This window comes from Hylobates moloch, unplaced genomic scaffold (assembly GCF_009828535.3).
Source record: "Hylobates moloch isolate HMO894 unplaced genomic scaffold, HMol_V3 SCAFFOLD_9, whole genome shotgun sequence".
Classification (NCBI taxonomy): domain Eukaryota; kingdom Metazoa; phylum Chordata; class Mammalia; order Primates; family Hylobatidae; genus Hylobates; species Hylobates moloch.
In genome coordinates, this window is record NW_026652284.1 from 78,207,102 (window position 1) to 78,221,283 (window position 14,182).

The 14,182-nt window shown below is 44.9% G+C and overlaps 1 protein-coding gene across 4 annotated transcripts in view; it reads left to right on the top strand.

The window, feature by feature from the left end:
- Nucleotides 1-14,182, top strand: part of MATN2 (matrilin 2) — a 185,138-nt gene that overhangs the window by 56,588 nt on the left and 114,368 nt on the right. For 3 of the 4 annotated variants that reach the window (XM_032760107.2, XM_032760106.2, XM_058444041.1), the window contains exons 3-4: nt 2,900-3,469; nt 13,677-13,799. In XM_032760107.2, the coding sequence (XP_032615998.1) occupies nt 2,900-3,469; nt 13,677-13,799 (693 nt within the window). The remainder of the gene's footprint in view (nt 1-2,899; nt 3,470-13,676; nt 13,800-14,182) is intronic. The other variant, XM_058444040.1, reaches the window with a different exon arrangement.

Below are 14,182 nucleotides of genomic sequence, written 5' to 3' on the forward strand. Positions count from 1 at the left end.
AGGGTCAGGCAGGTGTGGCTTTTGGAGAGGGCCTGCCTGGGTCTGGGGAATGCTCCCCCTTGTCCTCCTTCCTGGGATCTGCAGATCCATCATCTACTGCCCCAACCCAGGGCTATATACTAAACCATAGGAGCCTTCATGAAAATTGGAAAAGCACTCCTGCCTTTTTTTTTTTTTTTTTTTTTTTCTGAGACGAGGTCTTGCACTGTCGCCCGGCCTGGAATGCAGTGGTGCCATCTCAGCTCACTGCAACCTCCGCCTCCTGGGTTCAAGTGATTCTCCCGCCTCAGCCTCCCAAGTAGCTGGGACTACAGGTGCGTGCCACCATGCCTGACTAATTTTTTGTATTTTTAGTAGAGATGGGGCTTCACCATGTTAGCCAAGATGGTCTTGATCTCTTGACCTTGTGATCTGCCTGCCTCGGCTTCCCAAAGTGCTGGGATTACAGGCGTGAGCCACTGCACCTGGCTGAAAAGCACCCCCTTAAGGTGCCTCTTAGGGTGGACTCAGCCCCTGGGGCTCAGGGCTTGGCTGGATTTCAGTTCCTCTCACCTCCTTGAGCAGGTGCCTGTGTGCAGCACCAACCACACAGCCATAGCTGCAACCCTGCCCCTACCCAGCCTAGGGCTGGACACGAATGAGGGCTGATGGAGGGGCGGGGAGAGTCTATACATGCAGCCAGCACACGTCGGGAGTCTCCAAGTGCTGGATCCTTCATTACACCATTTCCTTAAATTCTTACAGCTGCCCAACGAGGTGGATATTGGTTGCACCTCTGTGTATTTTTTTCTTTTCCTAAATTATGAAAGATTTCAAACTGTCAGTGCTCCCATGTTCTCATCTATGCAATGGGTATGATGCTTCTTGATCCTTTCTCAAAAACTTGTTCTGAAAATCAAATGACACCATAGTGACCAAGTGCTCTGGAAATGTTAGGTTTCATATAGATCTTATCGCTGAGCCCTCAAAGGCTCACTTTCTGGGGACTCTGTTTTGAGACACTCACCCTGGACTCACCCAGCCCTCAGGGTTATGCATGGGTATGTCAGAAGGTTGGTTTCTTGCCAGGCTACTGGTGTTTGGGGGTGCCTCCTCCCCTAAAATTATTAGACTTGTGAGGCAGCAAGGATGAGGTGTGTGTGCAGGCACTCGGGGACAAGTCACAGCCTGGCAAGCTGGCCTGGACAGGATGACTTCACGGGCTTTTCCCACTTCTCATTTTTATGACTAGCTTTACTGTTTCATTTTGGCTTTCTCTCTCTTTCTTGCAGCTGTGGTGATTAGGATTTAGGGCAAGCATTTTGGATCCCTTTTCTAATCCCTTTCAAATCCTGATTCAGCTGCAAAGTCCGGGAAGGGAGTAGAGAATGGGGGAGGAGGGACTCGCCCTGGTGAAAGGCAGTAGCTCAGAATATCCGAGAAACTCCAACAGGAATGCCCAGCCTCCACCCACTGAAGCTGGAGGCCTCTCATCTCATCCAATGTCATCCTCATACTAGAAACACAAAAGGGATGAGTTTGTCTATGGACTCAAACCTTTTACAGCCTTCTTGCTTAGATGCTTAAGGCATAATTATGGTAGTCACGGTGGTAAGGGACTTAACATTTGCCTTTTTCCAATTTAACTGTGTCCTTTGTTGAAATATTTCTTAGTCAGGTCCCCTTTTCTCCATTTCCACTACTGTCCTAGGATTAGATCTGAGTTCCCCTCTCAATGAGATTAGTCCAGAAATTGTGTAGACCATCCATCTTGCAAACCACTGCCAGACTCTGTTGACTTTTCATCATGTAACTTCCCTATGGGAGAGGTGAGTTACATAATATGATGCTAAGATGCCCCTCACTGGTGGCATCATGTACATATTTCTCAGTCTGAAAGGAAAGGTCTTTTTAAACTGGCTTGAGGCCATCTGTCCAACTAATTCCTGCCTGCAACTCCTAGTATTCCCACTACTACAAGGTCTCATCACTTATTCTGTTACCCACCACATTCATTCCATCTTGGGCTTTGGTTCATGTGATCTGCTCCATGTGCTCCTTCTCTCTAATCCAAACACCATGCATCTACAAGGTCAGCTCACATCCCATCTCCTTGACCCCAGCCCATTCATATCCCTATTCTCTTAGCAGCTATTGTCAGGACGACACAGTTTTCATGCCAGTTATTCTTTCATGGTTTTATTAGTTAATTCTCCCCAGGTAAACTGGAAGCTCCTTAACTTTGGACCCTGTCCTAAGTTTCTGTTATATTCTCTGCAGTGCCCAGCCAAGCTTATGTGTCATGCAGTAAAGAATAAAATAATTTTGACCCTGATCAGGTGTTTGGTTACATAAAAACTGCATTGGCGACTTTCTAGAAACTAATATGTTCATTTATCTTGCAAAAAGGATTGCTATCTGATTATAGCCAGTAGTCATGATCTTCCAGCCATGCACAAATATACCCTTATAACTTTCATGATTGAGGAGGAAAATTGATGAAGGAGGTTTCAAAGGTGATCATCAGCCCCAGGATTTCCAACAATAGCCGGTCTGCCCTTGGTCCTTAACTCTCTTTTAATGTTTTTATTCTTATTTTTATTTTTTTAACGCAATCTCGCTTTTGTTGCCCAGGCTGGAGTTCAATGGCACTCTCTTGGCTCACTGCAACCTGTGCTTCCTGGGTTCAAGTGATTCTCTTGCCTCAGCCTCTCGAGTAGCTGGGAATACAGGTGCCTGCCACTACACCCCGCTAATTTTTGTATTTTTAGTAGAGACAGGGTTTTACAGTGTTGACCAGGCTGGTCTCGAACTCTTGACTTCAGGTGATCCACCCGCCTCCCAAAGTGCTGGGATTACAGGTGTGAGCCACCACACCTGGCCTCTCTTCTAATGTATTTGACCTCTCCTCTTTCCCCAGAGAGCTCCTGTGAGAACAAGCGGGCAGACCTGGTTTTCATCATTGACAGCTCCCGCAGTGTCAACACCCATGACTATGCAAAGGTCAAGGAGTTCATCGTGGACATCTTGCAATTCTTGGACATTGGTCCTGATGTCACCCGAGTGGGCCTGCTCCAATATGGCAGCACTGTCAAGAATGAGTTCTCTCTCAAGACCTTCAAGAGGAAGTCCGAGGTGGAGCGTGCTGTCAAGAGGATGCGGCATCTGTCCACGGGCACCATGACAGGGCTGGCCATCCAGTATGCCCTGAACATCGCATTCTCAGAAGCAGAGGGGGCCCGGCCCCTGAGGGAGAATGTGCCACGGGTCATAATGATCGTGACGGATGGGAGACCTCAGGACTCCGTGGCCGAGGTGGCTGCTAAGGCACGGGACACAGGCATCCTAATCTTTGCCATTGGTGTGGGCCAGGTAGACTTCAACACCTTGAAGGCCATTGGGAGTGAGCCCCACGAGGACCATGTCTTCCTGGTGGCCAATTTCAGCCAGATTGAGACGCTGACCTCCGTGTTCCAGAAGAAGTTGTGCAGTAAGTCCTGCTCCTTTGTCACTCTTCTAGAGGAACCATTAGAATTCATTCATTCATCTTCAAGTGTTCATTCTGTGTTACTATGTCCCAGGTACTGTACTGGCAATGGGTTTTCGACAAAGGCCAAGATAAACACAACGCGCTCCAGGGGCTTACACTTTGGCCAAGGGACACATATTTTTATTTATTGATCTTTTAGAGACAGGGTCATGCTCTGTCACCCAGGCTGTAGTGCTGTGGTGTAATCACAGCTCACTGTAACCTCGAACTCCTGGGCTTAGGTGATCCTCTTGCCTTAGCCTCATGAGTAGCTGGGACTACAGGTGTGCACCACCATGCCTGGCTTATTTTTCAACTATTTGTAGAGACAAGGTTTCGCCATGTTGCCCAGGCTGATCTGAAACTCCTGGCCTCAGGATCCTCCTGCCTCAACCTCCCAAAGTGCTGGGATTACAGGCATGAGCACCCAGCAGAGACAGACATTAAATATATAATTATACAAATAAGTAACTATAGTTGTCACGGTGTAATGGAGGAAGAATTCAGGACACGAAGGAGTGTGCAAACCCAGGACCTGATCTAGGCCTGGGTGCTCAGGGAGATTGCCCTGGGGAAGGGACACGTAAGCCCAAACCACAGAATGAGGAAGAGTAGATAGACAGGGTTTTTCTTCAGCATGTGGAGCTGCCCTGGAATTCCCTAAGTTGGAATTCATGAGTTGGAGTAGGGATAGGAATGGAAGGGCAGAAAAAGTAACATAATCTCTCCTTGGATGGTGTGGAATACCAAGGCATTTTTGCCCCATGGTGGTGCTGGCAGAGGATGTTTTCTCAGCTGACAAAGAGGTCCAGCGTATACAAAGGACCAAGGTGTGGTCCTGGCAGCTCCCCCCGGTTAAAATTGTAGGGGCCACTCCTCACCTGCCAACTCTTTCTGCAGGACGATGCCTCTCAGAGCCCCTGAGCTGCATTCTTCTATGTTGGAAGCTTTCTTCCCTCTTTTCCTTTCTAACCCTCTTTTCCACAGGGCTTCTCTCTCCCTTCCTTCCCACGCACTTTCCAGTTATCTCTATCCCTGCTGCTGCCCCACTCTTCTCAGCAGGTCAGCCTGCATTCTCCCCAGTTTCCTGCCTCTGTGGTTGCCTTTTTGTTCCTTCCTCCTCCAGGAGGGCAGGGGGCCAGCAGCCCAATCCAGGAAACTCGCATCCTGATTTGGTAAACAATGTCCCACCCTGACTTGTCCATTCCCAGTGGTCCCTGTCCCCTCCAGCTACCATGAATCTTTGGTGGGGAAATAAAAGGAAATAGTCTATTTTTAAATATCTATTTGTAAATTATCTATATGTAAATATCTATTTGTAAAATGTAAAATATCTTTTCCTAGAGCAGAGTGGAGAATGAGCTTTAAAGCCAGACTCTGCACCAACTCCCCAGGAGAGGGCACCCAGGAGGGGGTTCCCAGAATGTGACATATTCTAGACCTCTAAGATATAGGCCCCAGGGAAGAACAATGTGCTATTGATGTATATTAAACAAAATCCCCTGCTGAGAACTAACTTCAAAAAGCACAGAGATCTCATTTGTTCTTGACTCCAGAATCAAAAGATTTACTTAAGAAATCAATGCCATGAAGAAAAAAAGAACCTTTTTCCTTGCAATGCCACTTGGAAAGTATTCAGAAGTGCCATTTCCCTGGCACTGCAGAGGCCGTGTTGTGGTGTGTTGTGGCCTAAGTCAGCTGGATCACTTCAATCAGCAGAACACACTGCAAACATTTTCAAGGTTTATGACTTTAAATGACTTCTGCAGAATTTATGTTTCCCCTTTCCTGAAAATATTAAAAGGGAAATTGGTTCTGTAACCATTTTGACAGTTTATTCATTTGTGTTGGAAAATTTTAATGGAGGGGTTCTTTTTATAAGCATTCTGTATTTGTCAGAAAATGGAAAGATAACATGATAAGGCTGAGGAGCTACATAATGGGACTGACCGCCCCCTGCCCCCCCGCCCCCCGCTGCAATCCTGGTGTCGAATAGAATATACCAATGTGGACTCGTCCATGGAAAAACCATCTCTGTGTGCTTTATGGCAAGGCAGCAAAATGAAAAGGCAGTTTGGACTTTTCCTCCCTTCATCTTCTTTGTTATAATCTGGAAGCTCTAAGAAAACATCAGCATTATCCATTTGTTCCTGTGGCCTGAGAAATGAATCCCCTGTGAGTCCCCCCATCCACTCTGCAGGAGACAGGGCTGCTGTCTCTCACTGCACTGCACTGCCAGGCTTTGCTCAGCAGACTCAGCAGCCATCTTGAAAGGTTGAAGAGGCCCCAGGGCCTCTTTATCAACTGCACGGTAAAGACCGTAGTAACTAACATTTATAAAGCACTTTCCCTTATGTTATTGCTGAAAGCCCCAGGAGGCAGGCAGCACACTCCTGCCACTCTCTTTTTACAGGTTAAGGAACTTGCTAAGTGAGTCACTTGAAAAACAAATAGCCAAGAGATAGTTGGATGCTAATTCCAAACCTCTTGCTCATTTCACTCCTCTGCATGTTGGGAATTATAAATTCCTCTTTTAAAGTAAACCATTTTCTGGTGGCCACCTCCACAGTCCAGCCTGGCCAGGTAAACCTACCTTGCAATTGGCATTTACCTAAAATAGGTGAAACTCTGAAGGCAGCCTTCATAGGAGGAAGAGGAGCTGACTCTAGTTGTACAATCTTGAGCAAATCCTTTGTGCTCTCTGAGACTCAGTTGCCTCATCTGTAAAATGGGGATTTTATATGCAGAAAGTAGATGAGTGAACAGGTGTTGTAAATGGTAGAGCCCTATTCAGTGTGCACTGTGTTATGTATTATTACAATCAAATACACTGAGGACCGATGGGCTAGGCAGATGGCCTCAGTTTTGATCTGCACTCAAATGATCAGACAAAAATGGTGAGCGTTTTCCAAGTTGCAGATGACATCTCTGAGGTTTGGGAAGTCTCATTTGTTCCTTAAACATTCATTGAACCTGTAAACCAAAAAGTATCTGAGACAAGTCCCAATCAATTTAAAAATTTATTTTGCCAAGGTTAAGGACATGCCTGGAAAAAAGGAACACAAAATCACAGGCACAATCTGTGGTCTGTGCCTTTTTCCAAAGATGATTTTGAGGGCTTCAGTATTTAAAGGGGAGAGAGGGAGGGCATGGTCACATTACTGAATCCACATGTTGCAAGAGAAAAGGAGCAGGTAGGGGAATAGTCAATTATATATTCCTCTAGTGCTCAGTAAATCAACACTTTACATAAGATACGGCAAACATGGAGTAGCTACTTATGCAGATATTTAAACTTTTATCTGTAGCTATCTGCTTAGGAACAAAAGCAAAGGCAGTTTCTTGCATTACTCAGCTTTTAGCTTAATTTTTTTCCTTTTGGCATAGTGATTTGGGATCCTGAGATTTTATTTTCCTTTCACAAATTATACCCCAATAATAGCTAATCTTGTCCTGTGCTAGGTACTTTTAAATACAGTATTCCATTTAATACTTAAAATAGCCCTTTGAGGCAGGTACTATCATTATCTTTTTTTTTCTTTCTAAGAGATAGAGTCTCACTATGTTGTCCAGGTTGGCCTCGAACTCCTGGGCTCAAGCAACCCTCTCACATCAGCCTCCCAAGTAGCTGGGACTACATGTCACTATACCTGGCTCTATTATCCCTATTTTACCGAACTGGAAATTGTCAGGGTCTGCCTGGGGGCTCCAGGAGAGCTTTAAAGACGAGGTGATACCAATAATCACTAACATTTCTTGATATTAACGTATGCATGTGTTGTTTCAGGCTATTAGTGTATGTTAACTCACTTTATTCACACAACAAACCTGTCAAGTAGATGCTCTTATAGTTCCCATTTTATGGAAGAGGAAATTGAGAACCAAAGAGGTTAAATAACTTGTCCAAGGTCACAAACCTGTAAGTGCTGGAGCTTGTTTTTTTGTTTTTATTTGTTTGTTTTATTTTGTTTTTTGAGATAGGGTCTCACTCTGTCACCCAGGCTAGGGTGCAGTGGCATGATCATAGCTCACTACCACCTCAAAGTTCCATCCCAGCTTGGACTACAGGTGTGCGCCACCATGACTGAATAATTTTTACTTTTTAAAAAGAAACAATGTCTTACTATGTTGCCTAGGCTGGTCTTGAACTCCTGGGCTCAAGCAGCCCTCCTGCCTCTGCCTCCCAGAGTGTTGGGACTACAGACATGAGCCACTGTGCCTGGCCTGTAAGTGGTAGAGTTGAGACGAGAGCCTAGGCATTCTGCAGGCAGAACTGAAAATCAATGCTGCATCTGCAGATTGGGAAAGGCGGTGTCTGGGTGTGATCAAGGCAGGACCTTTATCATACAGTGAGGAATTGATTAGACTCTGGAGCCAGACCTCGCTGGGTGAGAGTCCTGGCTTTGTCTCTTTGGCTGTCTGGCTGTACAATCTTGAGCACAGTGGAGGCTTTATACTTGCAGGCAGGAACTTCCCATACTAGCCACAGCAAGGGGAATCCTGAGGTTGCATTCTCAGGCCACCCCTGAGACCACCAGGGAGAGGCCAGGTGCACTGTGAATTGAGGTCCTGTCTATGAGATGACCAAAACCCACACATCCTGGAGTCTGCCATTTTTGCCACCCAGTAAGAGAAAACATGGAATCTAGGGGCTGAAAACGCTGTCCCGAGTGTTCTGGTGATTCTTGCCACCTGGGCGGGACTGCTTTTAATTAACCTCTAGGTGCTGACTTTATCAGCATCTTCTGGTATTTTGGAGCAGGCAGCCAGGCTGTTCCTACCCTAATAGCCCCACCCCACCCAGGCCAGGCACAATTTAAGGCCCTAACAGTATTCCTAGGACACACCCTTCATGAACTGGCCTGGGCAGTCTACACTGATGGCACTCCTTTGAGGCCCTGATGTGAAGTGGGGAGGCTGGACTGACTTCACAAACGTTGAGTCTACTGCACCCAGTGATACAAGACCTCCAGCCCACCTCCCTACACTGACCACTCCTTTAGTCATTCATACTATCATTAAAAAAAGACTGTTCTTATTTCCTAGTCAACAAATCCAATCCCACCAATGACTTAGACTGCTGATTAGTTATTCCTCCCCTCTGAACACAAGGCCTTGGCTGAGTGTAAACCCAGAGGACCTTCTGAGAAATGAGGCTCACAGGACTGTTTCCAGCAGGCTGGTGGAGGAAGCAAGGCTGTGGTCTCCCCTTGGCTCTCACCACAAAGGCCCATCCCACAGAGGGCAAGGCATGAGGCCTGGATGCTCTGAAAGTCACTCAGCACTCACCCACAGCATTCTACAGATGGGAAAGTTTTATTCTAGTTTAGTGAAGATGTTTGAGATTCTTTTGGTTGAAAGTGTCAGGAATTCCATTTTTTTCTAAAAGATGGGGGGAGTGCATTATATTATCCATGGAAACAAGGATGGCAGTCGTGAGGGTCCTGCTTTCACTCCATCTCCCCTCCACTCCTCTCCTTCTCCAGTCCACAGTCAGGAAGCATGGCCCCACCAGCCCCTGAGGCTCACTTATTCTCAGTTTGAGCCTCCTTTTATTCAGTTCTGGTTCCTAAATGCCAGTAAAGGACTCTGATTGTCAAACCTTGTACCAACCAACAGTGGCCAGGAGTGGGACTACCTCAGACCACCACGGCAGCTCCCCGATGCAAGCTGTCTGGAGTGAGAAGGAAGGGCAGTTTATAGAAAAACCAGGTACCAGACTAAATAATAGGTGTCTGTACTGAGGTCCCTAGAGCCTGTCCATGCCTTTACGCTGCAGGTAAAGAAATAGTCTACAGGAGCTACCTGATTTCCCAGAACTTCCCTCACTTGTTCAAGGTAGAGGGGAACTAGAGCACAGTCTTCTAGCTCCCAATCCAGTGCCTTTTCCATTACACCAAGTTATAATCTTTTAGTTCCAGTTTCTCTTATGGCACATGGCCAAAATAAGCCTTAGTAACAAGCTGTCATTCTAAAACCCAATGCAATAGTTCTTTTAATTCCCCCTCCCCCGCTAACTTTTTTTTTTTTTTTTGAGATGGAGTCTCTCTCTGTCACCCAGGCTGGAGTGCAGTGGCATGACCTCAGCTCACTGCAACCTCTGCCTCCCGGTTTCAAGCAATTCTCCTGCCTCAGCCTCCTGAGTAGCTGAGCCCATCACCACGACTAGCATGTTTTTAGCAGAGATGGGATTTTGCCATGTTGGCCAGGCTGGTCTCAAACTCCTGGACTCAAGTGATCTGCTCACCTCAGCCTCCCAAAGTGCTGGTATTACAGGCATGAGCCACCATGCCTGGCCTAATTTCCCCATTTGATAGGTGAAGAAAGTGGAGTTCAGAGAAACCAAGTCATTTGCACAAGGTCATAGGGAGTGGTGAAGCTGAGCCTTCAGGCAGTCTATTTCCAGTAGCCATCCTCTCCCCACGATGCTGCCTGCTGCCTGCCAGATATTTTCTCTGCCTCACATCTCCTGTCTTCTTATTTTGTCTGTTAGGGTCTCAGCAAGAAGACAGGCACCGGGTACATCACTTGGGCCTCCCACTCATGGCAGTGGGTGACTGCCGTGTAGTTGGTTGCCTACACAGTACACTTCTTTAATTATGGAGGGAGACAGTGACATGCTGTGAGTGCCTTAGAAATGCCCTCCGCCCATGGGTAATTTGACTCCAGCAGTCCAGGAAGAGATTCTGTCAGGATGCAAAGCAAATGCAAATTAAAAGTGGGATAATGATTACCCCTCACCGTACGATTGTCAAAACTTAAAGTTTGGTAACACCAAGTACTGAAGTTTTGAGGGGATAGGGAATCATTAGGACCATCGTTGCTGATATGAGCTGTCTTGGAAGGCAATTAGGCCATATCTATTTAAAGTGAGACCCAGTCCTAGAGAAACCATCATACATGCCTTCCAGGGGACACGTTCGGGAACGTTCATCACAACACTGTGAAAATGAAAACTTGGAAAGCACCCAAATGCTGACCAATGGAGAAATGGCCAAATAAAATGAGGAAAGTCATAGGACCAATGGATAAATCAATTGGGAGGGATAAACTAGATCTAAGGTTTTGATTAAATCTTTAAATCTAAAATACAGCTAGTTTTCATTATTCACAATAATTATGTTTTATACAGTCACTGCAAACACTGAGTTAGAGAATACTAAACCATTGCTCCATATATTCCTGATGGGAATATAGGGTTAGGTTCCTGCAATCCTCTGGTGACAATATTTTTTGTCAACTAATCAATACATAGCCCTGTTTTATGTGTGTTTCTGTTTAAAAACATCTTATTTGTTTTTTGTTTGTTTATTTTTTGAGACAGAGTCTCGTTGTGTCTGCAGTGGCACAATCTCAGCTCACTGCAACCTCTGCCTCCCGGTTTCAAGCAATTCTCCTGCCTCAGCCTCCCGAGTAGCTGGGATTACAGGCGCCTGCCACCATTCCTGACTACTTTTTGTATTTTTTTTAGTAGAGACAGGGTTTCACCATGTTGGCCAGGCTGGTCTTAAACTCCTGACCTCAAGTGATCCACCCACCTTGGCCTCCCAAAGTGCTGAGATTACAGGTGTGAGCCACCATGCCTGGCCGAAAACATCTTATTTGATATATACCATTGATTCATTAACATCAGACCCACAGCCAACGATAACTCCTGACTGAATGAAACTTATCTAACACATATTTTCCCTGTAAGGCACATTGCAGCCTTTCTGCACTGAGGAACACTAGACAGCACGTCACCATTTTAAACAGCAAAATCACTTACAGAAAGCACAGAAATGAAACAAACAAACAAAAAAACCGTGGTGCTAAGTAGACTGTGAAAAGGATACTTGTTTACAGAAGGAAAGCTGAAAAAGAAGGCAGAGTGGCACCTTGTTCAACCTCAGCTGAGAACATCTGCACCAGGCAACACATTTTTTTGTAGTCTCAGCTACTTTGGAGGCTGAGGCTGAGGCAGGAGGATCACTTGAGCCCCGGAGATTGAGGCTGCAGCAAGCTGTCACTGTGCCACTGTACTCCAGCGTAGGTGACAGAGCAAGAGCCTTTCTCACAAAATAAACTAAATTTAGAGATATTTTAAATTGAGTGCTCATGCACTCTGAGCATGTCCACTAGTGACCATGAAAACGCTGTGAGTATTGGTTTGGGCTTACAAATACATTTTAGTGAGTAGGCAAATTCACAAATATGGAATCTGTGAAGAATGAGGATCAACTGAACATGTCTTCACAGTTTGACATCTCTGAAACTGGGGTGCATTTTAGATTCCATGAAATACAGTACATGTATCAACATTGATAGAATCTGTGATCAACGTTGAGTGAAAACTGAGGCGAAGGTCAATATAAATAGGATGAACCTACAGATGTAAAATAAGAGAAGATGCCACCATAATTCTCATTTGCTATAAAATGGTTAGCAGGTATCTTCAGCATTCCCCAGGCACTATTCTCAACACTCTACCATCTCCATTAATTTAACCTTGTTGAGGTTCTTATGAGGTAGGTGCTATTTTTATCCTCATGTCTTATAAAGAGGTTAAGAAAATTGCACAAAGGGCTGGGTGTGGTGGCTCATGTCTGTGATCCTAACACTTTGGGAGGCTGATGCAGGAGAATCACTTCAGCTCAGGAGTTTGAGACCAGCCTGGGCAACATAGTAAGACGTCATCTCTATTTTTAAAAATGAGAAAACTTCTATTTTATTTAAAAATAATAATAACAATAAAAGAAACTTGTATAAGGTCACAAAAAAAGCTGTTTATTTCACCCTGAAGTAAAAATGACTGATTGGTTCTAGAAACCTTCCTAGTGTTACTTGTATCCTAACAGGAACCAAAACACAGACAATCAGACTCAGAACAGTACCTTCTAAATTGTATTGCTGTGAAATAAAACAGCTTTACTTCCCTAGTTCATTTATTGCCCACCATATTTCTTACTCCAATGTAAAGAGACATAAACTTCAGATGGATTTAATCACAGCTGAGTTTTCATAAGCGCTGGATTAATGGAATTGTTCTAAGCTTTTGAGAGCTCCTTTTATTTTAGCTTCATAAAAATATATTTCTACATATAGACATCTTTTTTGTTTATGAGAACACTTGCACAACTTGTTATGTTTGTACTGTTGCTTGTTAATTTTAAATGCAATCAAGTTACATTGAGTAAAGTCATAAATTAGGACATTAAAAAAAGAGAATTTTTATGAGCTACAGACAGACTTATGCAAGAACCAATATACCAGAAAGCTGAGGTACTTCAGGAACTAAATGCAGAGGGCAGGCGTGGTGGCTCATGCCTGTAATCCCAGTACTTTGAGAGGCCAAACTGGGAGGATTGCTTGAGTCCAGGAGTTTGAGACCAGCCTGGGCAACATAGTGAAACCCTGTCTCTACAAAAAAAATTTAAAAATTAGCCGGGCATGGTGGCACACGCCCGTAGTCCCAGCTACTCGGGAAGCTGAGGTGGGAGGATGGCTTGAGCCCAGGAGTTTGAGCCTGCAGTGAGCCATGATTGTGCCACTGCACTCCAGCCTGGGAGACAGAGCAAGGCCTTGTCTCAAAAAAAAAAGGAAAGAAAAGAAAAGACGCTAAATAGATATCTTAAATTGAGACATAAAGATTACAGAAACATGAAACGTGTGAATGCATTTTTTACTCCAAAATTTTGTGTATACTTTTGCATATTAAAAATTTACATTACTCTTGAAACATGATTTTGAGAAACTGTTGGTTCTTTAACACATTCTTGCTTATTTAATAGCTTTTCCTCCAGCCCCATTGTTGCTTCCTAAAAATCCACACTTAAGCGAAAGCCCCCTCTGATGCTGGCAAACGTTTCTGATTCCCCAGCCCACCACATGGGTATTGTTAAGTTGAACTGGAAATTTCTTGCTTTTTTTTTGTAGATCAAAACCAATCAAGTATCAGCAATTTCATATAGTTCAGCCTAACACCATTTCTCTTTGATTTTCCATGGCCCTTTATCTGGCCCTGTCTTGTCCACCTTGGACTGTGAGCCCCCTTGAGGGTAGGGACTGCAGCTTATTTCTCTGAGTCCTGCCCAGGGGAGAGAGTAGATGCTGAATAAATGCTTGCTGGCTGGAATGGAGTGAGAGAGGGCGTTACCGTTGACTTACCTTCCTGTGTCTTCCCTTTCAGCAGCCCACATGTGCAGCACCCTGGAGCATAACTGTGCCCACTTCTGCATCAACGTCCCTGGCTCATACGTCTGCAGGTGCAAACAAGGCTACATTCTCAACTCGGATCAGAGGACTTGCAGAAGTAAGATTGCTTTGCTAATGTATTTGTGGTTTCTTCCTCTTCCCTCTTCCTCTCTCTTCTTTTATCTGGGCTCATTTTATTCATCTGTGATGCCTCACCCACCCCAGTTATCACCTCTTGGGGACAGAAATAAAGTTTGGTATTTTCTGTTGACCCCATCACAGTTCCTAGTCCAGAGCTGGGCACATAGTAGGCCATCAGGAAGAGTTGGAAAGATAGGTAGAAGCACCATCTCAGAAATAGCCTCTTTGAATGTATGAACTGGTCTCCTTTACTTCCAAGCTTGTTCTTTAGCAGGGACTACTGAAGAGCCTTTTCTTTTTTTTTTTTTTTTTTTTAAACAATGTAAATCTATATTCTCATACCTTTGGAGCCTAGAAGTC